General features: G+C 47.2%; 2 protein-coding genes across 2 annotated transcripts in view; one reads left to right on the top strand and one right to left on the bottom strand.

Annotated features, from left to right (window-relative positions):
• Positions 1–309: 309 nt before the first annotated feature.
• Positions 310–19585, top strand: LOC142888906 (LHFPL tetraspan subfamily member 3 protein-like). The gene is made up of 4 exons (XM_076027399.1): positions 310–1158; positions 15302–15538; positions 17770–17799; positions 18356–19585. Exons 1-3 carry the CDS (start codon positions 726–728, stop codon positions 17784–17786), a joined length of 687 nt encoding a protein of 228 aa, XP_075883514.1. The 5' UTR covers positions 310–725; the 3' UTR covers positions 17787–17799; positions 18356–19585.
• edc3 (enhancer of mRNA decapping 3 homolog (S. cerevisiae)) overlaps positions 19315–19742 on the bottom strand; it is a 237940-nt gene continuing 237512 nt past the window's right edge. The window contains exon 7 of the mRNA XM_076027398.1: positions 19315–19463. Coding sequence (XP_075883513.1) covers positions 19333–19463 — 131 coding nt within the window. The 3' untranslated portion in view covers positions 19315–19332. The remainder of the gene's footprint in view (positions 19464–19742) is intronic.

Genomic DNA, 19742 nt, shown 5'->3' with positions numbered 1-19742 from the left:
GGCTCGGAGGCCAAAACGCGAACGCGACCCCTCCTGACAAAAAAAAACAAAAAAAACACCAAACCCCATCAACAAACAAAGCTAGGATTCATTCAAGTAGGTTGCGCAACATTAATTTGATGGGATTTGTGGTGTCTAAATCGCACGTTGCGTTATTTTTTGCTTTGTATGTGTGTTTGTGTTTGTGTGTGCGCGCGCGCGTGCGTTTGACGACGTTTTCCAAGGGCATCGCTACACGTCTGGGGGATGTGCACGTCGTCTGCTTGAGACGGCGACGCGGAGCCAGTGGGAGGGAAGCTGCTGCTGCTGCTGCTGCTGCTGCTGCTGCTGCTGCTGCCGCTTTCTGCACTGAGTTTGCATTTCATCTCTGCCCCAGAGTTTCCCGGCTCCAGTCTCCTGCTGCACTCGTCGCTTCTTCTTCTTCTTCTTCTTCTTCTGCTGCTGCTGCTGCTGCTGCTGCTTCCTTTTCCTCCTCCTCGCGATGCGACGTCATGACCTGATCGCGCCCGATGACAGATGTTGCACCGTCTCGCGGCCATAAGGCTCTCCGCTCGCTCCCGCTGATGATTCACTGAAGGAAAAAAAAAAAAAAAGAAAGAAAGAAAGAAAGAAGAAAAGCAATCGAGATTCGAGAATAGCAGCGGTTGTCGTGAGAACAGCCTCCAGTCGGCGCTCGGTTACGCTCAGACCGCAGCGTCCCTGTCCAGCCTCCGGGGTTCCGTAGAATGATACCTGGATCCGCCGCATCCATGCTGCCGTCTGCCGAAGCCGCGAAGCTCTACCAGACCAACTACGTGCGCAACTCCCGCGTCATCGGACTTTTATGGGCCATCTTCACCATCCTGTTCGGCATCGTTAACGTGACCATCTTCTCGCAGCCCTATTGGATCGGCGATGGCATGGACACGCCGCAGGCCGGCTACTTCGGCCTGTTCCACTACTGCGTCGGCGACGGCGACGGCCGCTCCAGGGAGCTGGCCTGCCAGGGCAGCTTCACCGAGTTCGCCGACATCCCATCCAGCGCCTTCAAGGCCGCCTCCTTCTTCATCGGCATGTCCATGATGCTGGTCGTCTCGTGCATCGGCTGCTTCAGCCTCTTCTTCCTCCTCAGCACCTCCACCGTGTACAAGATCTGCGGCTGGATGCAGGCGGCGTCAGGTAAGGGAACCTTGAGAGGTGCTCCGGCATTGTTTGGAGGCAGTATTGACACCCCCCCCCCCCCCCCAAAAAAAAAAGGCTAGTAAATGATGGTGCTGGGTGCCTTTATTATAATGATTGCAAAGAATGCAAAGTGAAATATCAAATACGATCTAATGAGCTTCTCTTGACGCCAGTTTAATCCAGTTGTGGTCCAGTAAAACATCCAAACACTGAGACTGCATTTAAACAGCAACAAATATCACTATAGATACTACATTTCTGATGAATGATTAATGCTATAATTTCAAGTCTTTTTTTTTTTTTTTTTTTTTTGGCACTCTTTGCTCCAGGTTAGGCAGCTGTCTTATCGTTTGTGGAGTGCAGCAGTCAACACTGAATTGAAATTGTTAACCTGCATACTGTCTGACTATCCCCTCCCTGTATTCATTCAGTTCATTTATGTCAGCAAATGTGTTAATGATCCCATTGGCTCCCACTCATGCTACTAATGTGGGACTGGTTCTGATTCAGAGGATAACTGCAGACCTCTACGTTCTGTCTTGGGCCTTCACAATAGCAAATTGTACATTAGAATGAATTGGTATTTGACTGACCTTAGACACCTTAATCAGCAATACTATACAAGTAGACCCAACTGTATTGTAAAAAAACAAACAAAAACAAAACACTTACATGTATGCACACATATCCAATGTATTGCACAGCCCCCCCCCCCCCACTGCCTTCTTATAGCACAGGGTAACATTGCACAGCACACATTGGCTTGAGTTTGAATCGAGATAGATTCTGTTGTGTGTTGTGGGGGTGATGCAGCTTCGTTGGCATTGTTATAAGTAAGAAGCCAACAGGTGAGTGTGCAGCTTGATGATGGACGTGTCGTACGTCAGCGGGTCAACTGCTGGCAGCAATGTTGTCGTCGTAACTGCAGGCTGATGTCAGCCAGTGTGAGCGACGGACTGGGAGGCGGCTTCTTCTGAGAGGCGTCCGAGCGTTGCCAAACACTCGTCTGTCCGCTCAGCTTCCTGTTGGCAAACAAGCTCACAAGGCGCAGGGTGTGAAGGATGAGAGGGAGGAAGAGGAGGAGGAGGAGGAGGAGAATTAATTTGGACCATCACCAAATCTCGCGTGCTATGTTAGCCTGCATTAAAGCAACAAGCCCGGCTAATGAGGGGCAGACTGGAGAAGGGGGAAGGGGGAAGGGGGTGGTGGGGGAGGGCGGAGGGGTGGACCGCTGGGCTTTGTGGTGGTGCAGCAGATAGATGAAAGAGAGCAATGAGAGGAGAGACCCTGGCTATGGCAGAAATAAATAATGTATAAATAAATATAGTTTCTCAGTGGGACCCTAATGAGCAGGCCTGTGCTGCTTTGCACTGTCAAACTCCATTACGCTTCGCTGAAGGTTAAATTCAAGCTGCCCAAACCAAGGACAGCTGGTTTACCGGCATCTGGAGCCGGACCTACAGTCTACAGCCTGCTCGCGTTGTGGTCGCAAAAGGCAAATTCCACCTGCGTGTTTATCTTTGCAACCTTGCAGATGAAATGTTGCAGTTTGGTTTGACGTCACGCATCGATCTGGTGAGGAACCAGTTGATAGGTTTGTCTGGAAGATGATTAGGTGGAGCGTTCAAGTGGACTAGACTTTAACTGGCTTTTTAATGAAGTAGCTAAGTTTGCAGAAGGGGAAGGTCAAGTGGCTACTCGCAAAGTGCCACCGCGTTCATCTAAAGAAACATGGATGTAAAGCAAAACAAGTTTTACACTGAGAAAAGCTTTCTGTGCCGTCCTCCGCTCTTCTTTCTATGTGAAAATACTACCCAACTATGATAGAGGCTGCTCGTTTTGAAGTATCCATGCTAGTCGCTTTAGCTAGGCTTGCAGCTACTTCCTGTTTGTCGTTTTGTTGTTCTGGGTTTGTTTGTTTTTTAGAACAGCTTGCAGAGGTTACGACCTGGTTTTGTTGTTGTTGAGGCAACTCGTATGTTCTGGAATACTATAGCATATTTTTTACGTACCTTTTTTAGCCCAATTGAAATTGTTTTTTTTAGGTAGGTTGTGCAAGTGAGATTTCAGCATTAAAATCTGGGCCATCCAGCATTTCTGCTAGGCTGGCAAATGCAGCTTGCTTTCACCCATCTTTTCTGTTCCCTCATTGCCGGACTGCATTTTAAGCATTCCCTGCGCTGAAAGACTTTCAGCCTCACACTCAATACCAAGGTCACGCTCTTGGCCGCAGACACTTGATTTGATTTAAGCGATACTGTCAGCCACTCCCGCAGCCACTTTCACGAATCCCCCTTTCGGCCAGAAGGTTTGTGGATAAACGCTAAAAATAAAAACTCAACAAATTCACAGTGTAGCGCAAAGCCAAGATTCTCTCCAGTTTTCTTTTTTTTCTTTTTTGAAGCTCAGGTAGAGAAGGCCAACCCACAGGGACACGTTAGATCTCTACAAAGTGTCCACCTGGGCCAAACAGAGCAGAGCTCTGCTATATAGGTGGACGTCCTCTCCTTCTTCTCTGAAGCCCTGAAGCCCTCAGACAGAAGGCCAGAGACTTTCCCCAAGCCCTGAGCTTTTCTCTATCTCTCAAGGCTTCCGCTGATAATCGCCAAAGCTTTAAAAGAAACGTAATTAACTCTCCTATAATTGCCTGCTCTTTGCAAATTTAATTCTGGTGTCTGTTTGATTGAAAACGAAGGAGAACCATCTGTACAACTAGACAAACTAAGTATCAGCAGTAGCAGCGGAGCAGCAAACGTAGAACCCTCTGCTTCCCACAGCCTTCCTGGTACAGGGTGTGCTCGCCATTGCACAGCACACAAAATCTATCCGGCTCGTCAGTCCTTTTGTTGTAAATAACCATCGAATAAATGAATAAAAAGAAAAGCAAATCAAGCCCTGGTGTACTTAAGATTGAACTGCGTTTAGATAAGTCAAGAGGAATAGAATATAAATGTCAGACATCCATTGCCTGACGGCTCTGAGAGAGGACGCTGGAGGAGATAAAGAAGGAACAGAGACGTTTAATGGTGTGCAAAAGAAGTGGGAGATAAGACACGACAAAGGGGAGTCTGGTTGGAGGCAACAGACACAGAAAACAAATCAGATAGCAGCGCCGCTCGGAGACGAGCCGCCGTCTCTTTTCTCTCCCGGTGCATCATTATTGAGTGTGTGTTTGTGTGTCTGTGGACGCTGCTCACCCTCGCGCTCCATAATCTCCATTGAGAGGCCCGCTTCAGAAACAGAGCAAAACACTGCGAGTTAAACTGCGAGGTGAAGAGCGCGGCCATTTGTAACGTGAGCCGCACTTCTCCCTCGGCAGACTGTCCAGACTACGTGCTGCGGATCTCCAGAGGAAAGCTGCAAATGAAAACGTTTGTCTGAGCCTCCGTTAGAATTAGAAGGCTGACTCGGTTACTTTTGCTGTGTGTGCGTGCGTGTGTGTCATACATTGGTCCCTCTGCAGTTACAGTCCATTCAAGGGTGGCGGTAGATCCTCCTTCACTGGTAGGGCGCAGCCTTTCTTGCTCAAAACAAAAACGTCTTCCTCAAACCTGCTCTGATTGGAACTTTTTTAATCTTTCCAGTCCATCTTGCCAAATTCCAATTAAAAAAAATTTAAAAAAAACACTTTGAATCATAAAATTGTCCATTACCAATCAGCTTCCTTTCCGTTGTGACAAAAGCAGGGAGCAACTGCTGTCTCGTCTGCTTCTTTTTAAATTATTTCTATGAGCTCTTCATAGGATGTGAATGTGAAATCAATATGATTGAGAAAAGGTCCCTTCCCCGGTGCCAAATAAAAAAAATAAAAAAAAATCTTACTTAAAAGGCATTCATATTAAAATACACTAAATCTTTGATTAGAAAAAGTTTTACATTTTAGTTGTTTTAACCTGCTTCTAGATTCAAAACAAAAAAAATAATGATGTAGTTGGCCAGGAAATGCAACAGAGTAATAAAAGAAAAATGAAGAAGAAGACAATTTCTATTTTCTGCACATACTGGACGAGTTTACTGTTCATGGAGAGTGCAGCTTTTTTTCTTTCCGTGCAACTGTTGGAATCTTTAGCAGTTTGCCATCGGGCAGTTCCACGATGCTGCAAACCAGTAATAGCGCAGGTCATGCGTCCACAGAGAGTGCAGCAGGTCAGTCATACTTCCGCCGCCGCAGCAAACTGTGACAGTACGACTGGCCGTTGTCATCGCCGACCGTCTGACGCATCCAGACCGCTGCGCCGCGGCAGCTACATTCGGTGCCCGGAGTCACGTCTCTGACCAGCACGTCCAGTCGGCTACCTGCCGGGCCAGACGTGGGAACAACAGAGGAGAGCCAGAGATGAGAAGCCTAAGCTGGAAGAAAACAGAAGAGCTGAGTTTTTGCTTGATGGAACGTTTCTCAGATCCAGTGCCGCACATGCATCTGAGCAAAGAGCCCATACAGAAAATGTTTCATAAGATTAGGCGCTTTGAAATTGGAAGAGAAGGTTCATCACTAATTTGTTGACAATTTAAATTTCTTCACTTCCCAGCCAGTTGGCTGCAGGATGGAGGTTCCTGATGGTTGTCAGTCTACAGCGTGCTGCAGTGTTGAACTAAGTCAATCCTTTAGTGCCCTTCTCTGCTCTTCTTCTATTGAGGAAATATTCTGATAAACCTCGCAAACCTCGTGGAAGCTCCAGTTCGGCCAGCTTGTTGCACAGTCATGCAGTTGTCGGACGTTACATGACCGCCGCTGACAGCCTCCTCGCACCCCATTCTCCTCACGTCGCCGGCGCAGGTGATGTGTTTGAACGCGCTCCCGCTCCGCCGTCGCTGTAATTAAGAGACACAAGGCGAGTTGAACCACCTAATTATAGCCAGCGGGAGGCGTCGGGGGAACCGTCACACGCGCCGCTCTCGGCCCTGCAGGCGGCGCAGATCGATGCATGCGCACGGGCACGCACAAGGGTACACGCGCACACATGACACACATGTATATTATGGGATTTGCATGCACTGTGTTATTTTCCTCAGTAATTACATGCCAGCGGAGACGCCAGCGCGAGTAACACACATTTGCTGCTTTAACGCTCATTTGCTCAAAGAGCCGAGCCGCTCTCATTAGAGAAGCCCTCACGTTTTTTGGGGTTGTTGTTTTGTTTTTTTGCATCAAACCACCCAAATCTCACTCCTTGCGTGGGTGTCACGCTGCGAGGCACAACATGTAAATGCCAACCAAGTGCTCGCCATGACTCCCCCGTGTGTGTGCGTGTGCGTGTGCGTGTTGCGGACGATGGATTTGCCAAAATGAATCCCTGTCATGTCAGAAGTGGCGTGGCTGAGGCCGGTGAAGGTGTGGAGAGGAAGGGAAGGGCCGCTCATTTATTCCAGGGAGGGAGAGACGAGACGGGACAGCAAGGGCGCGACGACCTCCTGACAAAACAGGGGTGACTTGCGCACCTGCTCATTTGTGGCGTGTGTAGAGGCAGAGAGAGGCGTCAGAGGCCCCCCATTAATTTATTGGGACGAAAGAAAACACTTGTGAGATCTCCAGAGAAGCTGCATGCCAGCCTTCTGTTTGTAGCCTCAGGATGAAAGGCTGAATTTTAACTTTCAGCGAAGAATTATGCTTTCTGTGACCTTTTGACACGTTAGGAAGGAGAAATCTCATTCTGAAATCTCTAATTCAGTAGATTTTCATTCTGAATTACTTTTACAATGGTGTTGAAAAATATATGTGGATATTTGCAAATCAAAAGTACACTGAGTTTTTTTCCTCCGCTATTTTTTTTTGTGCAAATGAGTCAGTCTGGCTCCTCAGAACAAAGTGGTGGTGGCTTGAGGGGGTGATTATAAAATCTCTTTTTCTAAATCATCATCATTATCATCATCATCATCGTTTGTCCTCTGCTGCAGCCTCCCTCCGTCCGTCCTTCCGTCCGTCCTCCCCAGTCACTTGGATTCCAGGCTGTGAGTCAGCTGACAGCGCTCCAGCCTGGGCTCAGGTTGTTTGGCTCCATCATGCCTGAACTGCTGGTGCGAGTCAGTGTTTTCACACCGCGTCCAGAGGTCTCTGTTCATCCCCGCTGCCCTTGCCAATCTTTCCCCCTGCGCGGCCGTGCAGGCTGTTACATCATCCCTCCATCAGCCCGGCCCGGTTCCCTCCGGGCCCTCTGTGCGTTGCCCCTCCTCTATTAACGCCTGGCCTCCGCTTCCAACTTCCACATCCACCTCATTCAACCTGGACACACTGCGTTCATTAGAGAGCCACGCGTCTCACTGCGCCCAACCCCCCTGTGTTCACCGTCGTTTGAGTGCAGTCACTCCATGTTTTGTTGTTTTTTTTCCCCTTGCACATTGATGACACCCCCCCACGCATTATCTGAGGCCAATCAATCAATCAATCAATCAATCAATCAATCAATCAGACATTATTTATGTAGCACTTTTCATACAAGCAGAATAACACAAAGTGCTTCACACAATAAAAGCAACAGGCCTGTATCCCCACACCCAGAAAAATAGACATGAACATACACACGCACATAAACACACTGCACATCTGCGCAAAAACACCCATACGCGCCCCCACACACACACACACATACGCATACAATAAAAATTGGACTAAATCAAAATTGGAACTGAATAAAAAGTGGAACTGAGGAAGTGCCATCAGATGAATTAGATCAGATAAAAATATAAAAAAGCACTATAAAATGATGTAAGTAAGATACATTTAAAATGAATTAAAAAAAAATGATGAATGCATGTTAAAAAATGTACATTACCTGGTAGCTAAAGACATTAACATTCAGAGCACGCACTGCTTGAAAAAGCAGATTTAGGTGATGGATGGATGGATGGATGGATGGATGGATGGATGGATGGATGGATAGATAGATAGATAGATAGATGTGTAGCTGCTGTCTAATAACATTCCTAAAGATCTCCTTTGTCATTAAATTTGAATGTCTTTTTAAAAGCCCCAGCGCTCTCTTCATCCCGTAGCTCTGCTACTTTCTGTATCGTGGACGCATATTTGCATTATTACTCGAGGTTTGGTGACTTTTTCAAGAAGACATTTTTCCCCCCTGGCAAGGCGCGGGCTTGTTGATTGGCTGAGATGAGCCTCTCCTCATATCTTTCGAGTCCTTCTGAATTGAACCAGGAGGTAGGTGCGCTGTGGGCACCGTGCGCTCGTTATGCAGAAAATTGCTGAGGATGTTGACAGAGCGGGATTGAGAGGATGCCTGGGAGCTCCTCGCTTCCCCTGCCGCGAGCGCCAGAGTTTTGCCAGCCACTGAGGCAGAAATAGATTTGGAAGGCAGACAGCTCATCTCAGAGACGCGTGTTGCGCGTCTTCCAGGGCAGACAGATGGAGTCAGGTTTTAAAAGTTTCTGCTGCTCCACTTTCCGCTGTAAATTTGACACTTTGGAAAGATTTCTTAGTGTTGTTTTTTTAAGTCTTGTTTTTAAATCTGGGCCCAGCCTGGTGCCAATAATAGAAGGGAGAGGGTTTTCGTATTGCTCCAAAAAAACTAAAGAAGCAGTTAGATCAACACAAGTAACACCGTTGAATATCATCTATTGCATTTACATTTGCCTTTGTGTTATTTATCCTGCGACTGTGTCGAGCTGGCCGGTGACACAGACTGGAGCAGTGACACATTTTCACACTCCTCCCTGTCCCCACTATATGAATCACAAACTCATAATAGCCCCGTTTATCTGCGTGCAGTTATTGCAGTGCATTGTCACTGTGTTTTATGGCGTTAATGCGGCCCACAACGCATTAGAGCCTGGCCGGCGACAGGAGAGATTAGATTAATTAGCCTCGTTGAGGATTTTCACCGTTTAAACAGAAAAAAAGCAAATCGCAGATGGAATTTGCTCTGAAGATACATTTATATACATATATGCAGTACTAAGTTATGTTCAGAAGGGTAATCAAGAGGAAAATTGTGATTTTTTTTTTTTTTTTTCTATAGCTCTCTCTCTCTCTCTATCTCGCTGGCATTAAGTGGGACAAATGCAATAAGGAGCCAGGATTCCAACACGGAGCCCAGCCAGTGAAAGAGAAGCCAGAAAGTACTGGCAAGCCGACAGAGACTCCAACATGATGAATCAAGGATCAGAGCACGAGGACGGGCTAAAATGATGAGCTGAAATCCTCTTAGACTGTGGCAGATAATCATCGCCTATCCCAGAAAGTACTGCATTTAATGTCTAACCTGATGGTGTTTTGTTATTTATTTATTTATTTTTTAATTCAAACTCTGTTCAGTCGGCAGTTTAGAGCTTTTTCTCTCTGAGTCAGTAACACCAAAAAAAACCCTCAACATTTTTAATATTTCTTCCGTTATAGTCGGTTTCTTTTTTATTTGCTTTCCTTGTGTGTCCTGACTGTTCCCCGCCTCAGATGCTCTACACAACATCTGCATCCTGTTGTTTTTCATCTTTCCCCACAGCCAGAGCAGTGTCCTAACTCATGGAGAGCTAGGTGTGTAGCAATGCCACTGGGACACGCAAAGGAAAGAGATTTGTTTTGCCCCTTTTTTGACAATAATCTCCACTTAGGTATCTGAAAAACACTTTGTTTCTGTTTCTGCAGAGATTTAAAGTTAATCTTGGGATTTAGTAGAACTAGGAAACACTTTACCAGATTATCTGTCGGAAAATCTTGGAAGCCGATTCAACAATAAAATTCCAGACCTTCACAGTGAAGCGGACCGGTCAGATTTTTGCTAGCGCTGGTTTAGCCACTCTGCTACAGCTTGAGGCTTCCGATTTTTACGCAAGGGGTATAATTAGCCGCGAAACGCTGGGGTGTTAGAGTGAAGTCCCGCCAAAACTGTGCGGGAGTAAAGTGAGTACAGCGTCCTCCACAGAGGAAGGCCTTCTGTCCTGCCATTTATTTATTTATTCATTTATTTATTCAATTCCTTCAAATGTGAAATTGCCGTCCAATTTTGGAACAAGCACCCTGCCATAAAACAGCCACACAAACCCCGGGCCTTCTTCTGGGATTTTGACGGCAGCTTAAAGCGGTTGTTCACTGCTTTGCGACACAGTGGCCAGTTTAACTTACAGTTTGACCACAAGCTGTTGGAGAACCAAATGTTCGGAGGCCATCGTGACGTTGTTGTTTTTCTCCAGTCGTCAAACCCTCCATCACTTCCTGTCCGGAGCGCCGTGGCCAAGCTACCCTAGAGCTGAGCAGCCCCAGACACCAGGCAGCGGCAGCGGGGACAGAACTGGCCTCGAGGGGCCGGCAGATCACATTACTGACCAATGGGGAGCACAAAGCACAAGCTGCTCGACGTCTGGTCGTGCGTAACGTCATTACCGTCCGTTAGTGTCACTTCTCGCCTCGGCCCGGCCATCTCACCGAGCGGCTCTCGGCCGAGGGGAGGGGAGGGGAGGGGAGGGGAGGGGGAAAACCGGGGAAAAGGGAGGGACGCGGGAGTGGAGCGAATTCCAGCGACGTTTGCAGGCCACCTTCTGACTGGCGGGGACGTTACCATGAAAGCAAACTTGCCGATGCATATTCATGCAGCACCACTGGGATAAACACTGAGTGGATCCCAATGCGCTTGTGCTGATTTCCATTTCAAGCCTACTGGTCCATTCAGCTGAAAAGGGACTGTTTTTGCTGCGTGTCTGCAAAATGCATTGCTGGATCTTTCTGCGTGCAGTAAACGTCCTACACAAGGCAGGGCACACTTGCCTCTCCTTGGTTGGTGAGTTTTTTTTAGTGGAACCGTGCCTGCCTAAATTAGCTTGTCACGGCCCTTTAAATGAGACGAGGATGAAAGCGGAATCCAACAAATGGGCTGCAGCAGTTTCAACTTCTGCTTTTCACGGCTGCCGCCACGTTACACTCGTTGTTTCACAAATAAGGACGCGCTCCCTTCTTTCCGCTCCGGCCAGATGGAAGTGGATTAAAGCCTGGACGTCTGGTCGGGAGCTAGTGTGGAGAGCGTGATTTACGTGTGTTTGTCTAATCCAGAATCCAATCAAAGTGCTGCTTTGACACCATTGCCACCATCTTTCAAATGATGGATGGGATTATGAGAGGCAACGGGATTGTGTTTTTTTTTTTTTTCCAAACCTCTTTAATAACAACAATGGGATTTCATGGCCTCTTTTGGAAGATAAGTCAGTGAACTACGTGCCGAGCAGCCGAGCCGCTCTGGCCTGCAGTCACCCTCCCCCCACTTCCCTGCAGCAGTGTTCACACCTCAACCTATATGGTCTCTTATATAAGAACACAGTTCACCAACACACTTCTTTCACTTCTTTCCACTTGCACGACCGCATGCGGGACTGTGTTGTTCTAGTGTGTGCGAGTGAGAGAGAGAAGGAATAAATCCTGCAGGCCTCAGACATCTGGTGGCTGGTGTTAATGATGGAGGCTCTTTTTTTTTTAAACTTTTGACCAGGACGCCAATCATCTCCACCCTTGCCTCCTCCTCCTCCTGCTCCTCCTTCTCTGCAGGGACCAGGGCCTGGCTGACGGGCTAAAGGTTCGGCTCTACGTCTGGTCTGTTAATATCTCGCCTCACCTTCCAGCCGACAGCTGCGCTCTGTCCGCCAGGTGTGCCGCGATGGCCGCCAGAACGCAGAGCGCTGCAGTTCATTACTGAATTCGTGCTCCGCGCAGGGTGAGCCGATGGAGAGGTGCAGTAGTGAGGAGAGAAACACAGCGAGGGATAATGAGGCGCTGCTGCTGCTGCTGCTGCTTATAAAAACTCCTCTGTGTTGCTTTTGCAATACGAGGAATTTTGTGAAAGTTTTCTAGATTTATCTGTTCAGTGTGTCTTAATAGCTTCCAAGTAATGGACTGTGGCACAGTGCATTAGTCTCGTTGAATGTCTGCAAACTGACTAAGTCTGAATCGTGCAGGAAAAGCGGTCCGTTTTTTTTTACATTCCATTTTTTCCTTGCAGTGTTTTGCACAACGGTGCAGAATTGTATTTTATACGGTGCACTGTATTTATTGTGCAGTGTGATGGAAAGAGTGACTTCTCCATAAAGAAATGTACACATGCAGACATGAGACTGCTGCCTTAAGACACATGCAATATATATTGTACACTTTATTAGATTTCCCCCAGTCTCCATCTTCATTGGATTCACTTATGATCTTGTGCTGCTTTGTTCACACATGGCTTGAAAGAGGAATTATTAATAACGCAATATTTCACGCGCGTGGTCCCTTATTATGTAAAGTGATCCGTATGCTAATATTCCTATGTTAATCTTCAGTCTGAGTCCATCCTTTAGTTCTTTTGCTTGCTCATCTTTTTTAGAAAGTGTGCGCTCTAACGTTCTTGGAAACAGTCCTTTGTGTGATGTCACAAAGGGCACTGATACATCTCCTGGTGGTGACTGACTACACCCCCAGCCAGTTGTTGACTCTGCCCTCTGAGACTTGCAAACATGTTGAAGGCCCAACAAAGCATCACTTTTAAGAGGAAGCTGTAAACAGAGGGCTAAATATGTGGTTTTCTGCATCTGCAGAGTTCTTATTTTATTTTATTTTATTTTTTTATATATGTGTAATAAATCGCATTTGTCTACTTTTCACATTCCAAGAAATATTTTAGAGGAGTTTAGAGTCTACCAGGATGATACTCTCATTATGAACTCACTGACCCGTCCGGCTTAAGGCTGGCTTCCTTTTCCCAGAGTCGCTGATACCCAGAAACATCGGGACGCAGACAAAATAAATTATTCAGGGAAAAAAGAAACTACAAAATCTCCAGAAGCCCTTAATATCTTTGATTCCACCGTGACAGTAGCTAAACATCGTGGCAAAGCGCCGACATGCCGTCGTGCCGCTGGAGTGATGTAAGGCGCTGCGTTTTGCAGCTCCTCCCCCCTCATTATGTAAGTGGGCGCAGGGCCGGGCACGCTCCGCTCCGTCGCCTCGCGCATGTTCTGGATTAGTTGATTGGAGCAGCGCAGGAGGGTGGTTCAGCCCGTTTGTGGGGAAACAGATGGGGGGGAGGCATATGTGGCGCCCTCTGTTGGTCTAACCCTCGCCGGTGCCCCCCCCCCCCTCCTCCCCTGCCAACGAGACGTTCATCCGCACAGGCAGTCTTCAACAGTGGAGCGACTGTGACAGATATTCCTCCCTCCTTCTATTCCTCCTCCTCCTCCTCCTCCTCCTCCTCCTCCTCCTCCTCCACCTGCAGCTCCGGCCTCCGTCTCTTCTCCAACCTGCTGCAACCGCGAGCCGCGCATGTCTCTTTGCTTTTTGCTCCAAAGCTCCATGCAATATTCATGACGGTGCTGAGCGGAGCTGAGGGTATCCAGGAGCGTCTGACAAAGCTCCTTGTTATTCTCCTTCTTTTTCTTTCTTTTTTTTTTTTTTTTTTTTTTTTTACCTCAATTGTAAGTGTGTCACGTGGCGGAGAGATGGGGGGGGGGGGGGGGGGGCGCGCGTAGATAACGTTTTCTGCCTCTCCTTGCTCCTCTTTCTGCGTTGAGAGTAACCTGTGCACAGCGCTCGCGGGCGGCCTCCTGATTTCCAAAAGCAAACAGAGGGAACGCCGCGCCTCCGTTCCGAGATGTAAAAGTCATCCACAGTTATAAATAACAGGCCACCAGGGGGCTGAGAGAACATGTGGGAATGCGACAGGCCGGCTGCAGGTAGCAGCCGCCGCGCCAGGTTTGTTTTGACACTTGCGCATTGCATTTCCTCCCGAGAGTGCAAAGTGATACAGAAAGCAGTTGAGGGCTGGTGGGTCAACCGAGAGTCGACGTGCAGGGTGGTTTTCGAGAGAGAGAGAGAGAGAGACGTGATTGGTAGGAGAGGTCAACGTGAGACCTTCAACCACAATAGTAGACAACAAATATACCACTGTATAAAACATCATCGTCAGTGCAGCGAATGTAGAGGTAATCTCTCTCTCTCTCTCTCTCTCTCTCTCTCTCTCTCTCTCTCTCTCTCTCTTCACATCCATGTACTGTTTGTGTACTGGCCGAGGAAGGAAGTCGCGAAGTGGCGGCTGGCGAGGAGCACTAAGCAAATTTTGTCCGCACCGCCGTCTAATCCCTCCTTCTCACTCGCTCGCTCACTTAGCGCCCCTGAGAGGAAACTCTTAACATCCTTTGATGTCTTGCAGCAAATGTTGAAGTGCTGCAGTGCCGCCGTGGCGCGCTGCAGAGAGGCCTGCCCCCTGCTGGATGGCGAGCACGGGGGCGTTTGTGCACGTTGTGCGCCGCTCCTGCAGAGAAAACCGACCACCCCCGAAAAACCAAACACTTCCAAGCTAATAAAAAAAAAAAAAAAAAAAAGTCATATCCTCTGACACGGTTGTTGAGATTTTGTGGAAAATAAAAGTGGAGTAATGTAATAAGTGGAATCTAAAGTCTGGCATCATCGCCAGCCAGCACTGTTGGGGTCATGGAAGCGTTTATGTTTTATTATTCATGTGCCATCCACTCTCCATTATTGTGCAGTCAGCTAGTTGCTTTTCCCCCCTCCACGCCTCTTTCCCCTCTGCTGCAACACGACCTCGGATGAGAACCTCATTCAAATTAAAGATGAGAGAGATTTTAACCCCCGGAGCAAAGGCTGAGACTCTGAAGAAGAGGAGCAGAAAGCTCTCCCAGGCTGTGTTTAGTTCTTTGTTGTTTATTTTGCTTTTACTTAAAGCTTCGGTTTATTTTTCCTCCTGTGATGTTCAGCACATCAGAGAAGGGTGTGTGTGTGTGTGTGTGTGTGTGTTTGTGTGTGTGTGTTTCCCCCCTTCACCCTCGCAATACTAAAGATGAAAGGGGATCATAAAAATAAAGAAAGGAGGCAAATTTAGGCGTCTGAAACAGGAGCAGGCGATTAAAGTCTAATGCTTCCATTTATTAGAGTCCGGGATGATACAAGCGTTGAACTGTGTGAATGTGAGGGAGTGGCAGGTGGCCTCTGAGGGGAATTCATCAAATGAACACCATCACTCTGCCCTGAGTGTGTTGCTGCTGCCTTCACTGGCAAACTGCGTTTTCACGCCTTCCAAAAAAAAAAAAAAAAAAAAATGATGGAGAAAATTTCATCACTAATTCAAAATCTCAGGAGGGGAGACTGGGGGAAAAAAAGCATCACTATTCTTTCCTTCATCCACAAAATCCCTCCATCTCCCGTCCTCTCCTCCAGGTGTGTGTCTGGTGCTGGGCTGCATGATCTACCCGGACGGCTGGGACAGCGACGAGGTGCGGCGGATGTGCGGCGAGCAGACAGATAAGTACAGCCTGGGCGCCTGCTCGATGCGCTGGGCCTACATCCTGGCCATCATGGGCATCCTGGACGCCCTCATCCTCTCCTTCCTCGCCTTCGTGCTGGGCAACCGACAGGACGGACTCATGACAGAAGAGCTGCTGGCCGAGAGCAAGGGTGAGGGTTTGTCTCTTTTCACGTTCGAAAGGTTTTATTCATCTGCTGAAGACCAAAAGGAAGAAGGTCGACCTTTTCAGTCGTCATTTCAGCTCAGTCATCTCAGATTCTGCTGGAAATTGTACAGTTATGAAGACAACGCCAGGCTTGTGCGGCTAACTTGGGAGAGGCGTAGGTGCCCTTTGAGATGTCATAAAGAGCCATTTTGTTTTACTAAGCCGATGAAGTAAAGGATGTTTTTTCTTCTCATTCTTGCGAGTTTACTAGACGAGTCAGAGTTGGAAAATATTTAGACTAGCTTCTTACAGCATTTTTATCTTCATTACAGACAAACTGGGCAAAAAAATGCACTCTCAACTAAAGTAAATGAGAGTTCTTGAGCTTCACTTTGAGAGGAAACTCCTCATTAATCACAAGTGACTTTCCAGAGAAGTCAAACGGCAGAGCGCTATTTTTTTTTCTGTTGTAAAACAAGCAGAAGCGTGACATCGGACATGACGTCAGCTGATCAAATGAAAAGCAAGGATCGCTCACTGTAAGCTCTTCCTTTAACGCCAAAGCTTTGTTCCTTGATTGCTTGAATGTGACCTTTATCAAAACAACAGTAATAGGATAATGCAGAAAGTCAAGCGCTCGACTCGAAATATCACTCAGCAGCAGCCAGACGCAGACATCTTTAATCCTTATTAAACATCCTAAAAGCCTGAAAATGCGATTATGAGCTAATCGAGCACTAACGCGACAAACGTCAAACTTTCTTTCTGTGCAATCCTTTGAAAAAAAGTTTATTTGAAGGCTCTTTTTGCCCGGAACAACATTAGAAAGAAACAGTGTCTGATATTTAATTTTCTTTCTTTCTTTCTTTTATTTATTTAGCACATAGTCAAGATTTATACAATAAAAAAAATAAGAAAAAGAGCAAACACAAAAAACGAACAAAACAAGACTAGAATTATACAAAGCAGACGTGCTAGGAACTCCAAAAAAAACATTGACAGGCTTCTCAGAAGGACCTCCCGAAAGCAAGGCAAAGCAAAATGAAGATGCAAACCATTATACAAAACACACGCAGCAAATTCGTAACCTCAGGATAAACCCAGTTGAACACAGATCATGGACACACACATAACAAGGTGCAATAAAAGTTAAAAGTAAAGGCAAGACATGCAGTTCTTAGTTACACTGCATGCATTTCACAGGTTTTCTAAAAACACATTGAGAGAGTGTAAGAAAATGAGACGGCAGTGAATTCCTTATCTTAGAACCTCTATAGGAGATCTCAAATTGGGATGAAACAGTTCTTGATTGTGGGGGCCGACGCTGATCTGCTTTACGAGTTGAAAAGTTATGAAATTGTTTGAGGAAAATAAATGCATTGATTGATTTCCTTCCCCTCTAAATTTAGAGCTGCCACTTTTCAACTGTTTCGCACTCGAAGATTCCCATCCTCCACCCTCAGAACCCGCCCACTCCTCCTGTATTTCACCGTCCACTTTAGGAATGCGATGATGATTTAGTCATGAAAGCAGCCCGCTGTGCTGGGATGATGTCTTTGCACGTGCCCTTTCCACTCCCTTTCGTAAGTGGTTTTCTAGAAAAACGGCCAGAGTGCAGGTTCGTGTCCCTGCAGGAAATGGGATTAGCCCATTGATGCCCTGCGGTCAGTGATGGGAGCAGACAGGCGTGCTCAAAAAATAGAAAAATAAATAAATAAAAAACACCCACACACACACACACACAAAAGACGAGCCATTAAACAAAAGAGAGTGAGGACGACTGAGGGAAAAGGGGGGGCGGGTTTAAAAATCAAAAAATCCTCTCCAAAGTAATGTAGTCGCAGTCAGACGTGTGCCTCTCGACTCCAAAACACACTGACCTTGAAGCGACAAACGCCGCATGACGATGACAAATGTTTGGTCACGGAGGAGCGAAATAGGATTATCAGCATCTTCAGCAGGCAATAAATATCCGGGCCGCCGAGCCTGACGCTGGATCCGTCCGCAGCGCTGCTGAATTATTCATCACATCTCCACAGTCTTCTGCTGCTGCCTGAGCTCGTCCCTGCTGCCATCTGCTGCTGTGTGTGTGTAGTGCAGCGGCCCTGACAGACGCCTGTGTTTGGGAGTCTATTAATAGTATGACCTTGAGTGTGTGTGTGTATGTGTGTGTGTGTGTGTGTGTGTGTATGTGCCACGCTAATATGTTCTTTTTCCTATGCTTGTGTTTTGCAGAGGGAGGCAACGCCTAAAGAAAATATTCAAGTAAGTGCAAACAAAATGTGCAAGTTAGATTGTGTAGCAGTTTCTTCCATAACATTAAAGAGATGACACACTTCTTTCTGTCTGTTGGATTACATCCTTAGTCCTCGGTAATAAGAGTCTGCAGTAGTGGCAGTATTCATGCAAAAAGAAGTTCTGGCTAGTTCTAAAATTCTGGATGTATGGAATAATCAGTCATCAGCTGCGTTTCTGTTAGAGGAGGAGACGGAATGTTTTTTCCAAGAGAAAAATATAACCACCATTCTTGACAGCAAAGAAATGTAAGCAAACAAAAGCAAACGTAATTCTTTGAGAATTCTGTCCCGCGAGCGAGGCGAGATTTTGCAAGAATTACGGCTTATGCGCTTCACACCATTCAATGGAAGCACCTGCAAATCGCAAAATTTTAGAAAATATCTCTTTTATTTTGCAAAAAACAAATGGAAACGCAGCTATTGTGAAATGAATACAGAACCGTAACATTCAAGTTATGTCAACTAAAACATTTTTTGTGTGTGTGTGTGTGTGTGTGTGTGTGTCTGTGTGTGTGTGTTGCCAGTCTCTCAACGCCGGCTCGGCTCAGAAGAGGGAGAGGGGGGGGGGAGAGAGGGAGGGAGGGAGGGAGGCGATCCACGGGGGGTCTGTGGAGGAGAGGAGGAGCGCTGAGGAGCCCGCCAGCCTGTCACGTCTACCTGCCAAACCTTTCACCCCCCGCCACTCCAGTGTAATCTACCCATCCAGCCCATCCATACCGCTTCCTTCCTTCCTGCCCCCTCGCACCGTCGGACGGGGGACGGCCGCGCGGCGTCTCCGAGGAGGCGTCGCTCGCCGTGGCGCGCCATCGATCACGGCGGAGGCAGAGACTGTCAGCGAGGAGTGTGTGGACTTCACCCACGACCTTCCTGAACTGCCGAGCCACTGGGTTGCCATTGTCACACCTGCAGTACGAGCACATACACATTTACACACACACACACACATACACACACACACACTCACACAAACATAAACCCTCACTCACACAACATCATGCACAAACTAAACAAAACTCCAAACGACGACGAGCTCTGTAATTACAAGTATTAACCCATGTTATCACTTTTAGCCGTGTGTGTGTGTGTGTTCCGCCGTCCGAATGTGTGTGTGTGTGTGTGTGCGCGTGTTCCGTTTTTGTTTGTGAAAAGAAGAAGACGGCTTGCTGCCACATGGCAGCGGGTCTACGTACTGTATATCTATTGTGTTCCATCTGTGGGGTTTTTTGGCAACCAGAAATATAAAACTTTAGTTCCTCTGGTTTTTATTTTTGCTTTTTTGTTTGCCTGTACTGCCCTCAGTTGTTCTATTTTATTTACCACACAAAAAAAAAAGATGAAAAAAAAATGAATCATAGACTGTTTTATAAGATTCATCCTGAAGGAGGTGACATGTATTACCACCGTGTAAAGAGAAAATGACAAATGTTGCAAGGTACTTTACTGAAACCCATTCAAGGCCCTGCTTGCTAACTTTGCACCGCGCTTAAGTTCCAGGAGAAATTTAGAATTTTTTTTTAGTCTGTGATATCGACACTGTGATCGGCGCTATTCGGACTGCGTGCCGCTGCAGGACTCCTAGCTGCTGTGTTACTCTGTGGGCGAGTGCCAGTGTGTGTGGGTTCTCTGGGAGGTCTTTGGTTTGTGTGCGTGCGTGCAGAAGCCTGAGTGCATGCATGAGTGTGTTTGTCAGGCAGGAGAAGCAACACACCGCAGTTGTCCCGTCGCCTAGCTAGAGCTGTCCGTCTTTGTCTTTTTTGCTTTGTTCTGTTGGGACGCACAGGGTGACATCACGATGGTGCTGGAGGTCGTGAGGGTAGCGACTGGTGGAGTCTGAGGAGTGAACTCCCAGCAGGGGTAAGATGACAGAGGCCTGTCCCAGACTCACCTGTACAATAGGTTCCTGTGTAAATA

The sequence above is a fragment of the Nelusetta ayraudi genome, unplaced genomic scaffold (genome assembly GCF_046127955.1).
Source record: "Nelusetta ayraudi isolate G7.1 ecotype Tasmania unplaced genomic scaffold, CSIRO-AGI_Nayr_v1 ptg000020l, whole genome shotgun sequence".
In the NCBI taxonomy this organism is placed as follows: domain Eukaryota; kingdom Metazoa; phylum Chordata; class Actinopteri; order Tetraodontiformes; family Monacanthidae; genus Nelusetta; species Nelusetta ayraudi.
The sequence above is the reverse complement of the archived record's forward strand: the minus strand, read 5'-3'. Positions and strand labels throughout refer to the sequence as shown.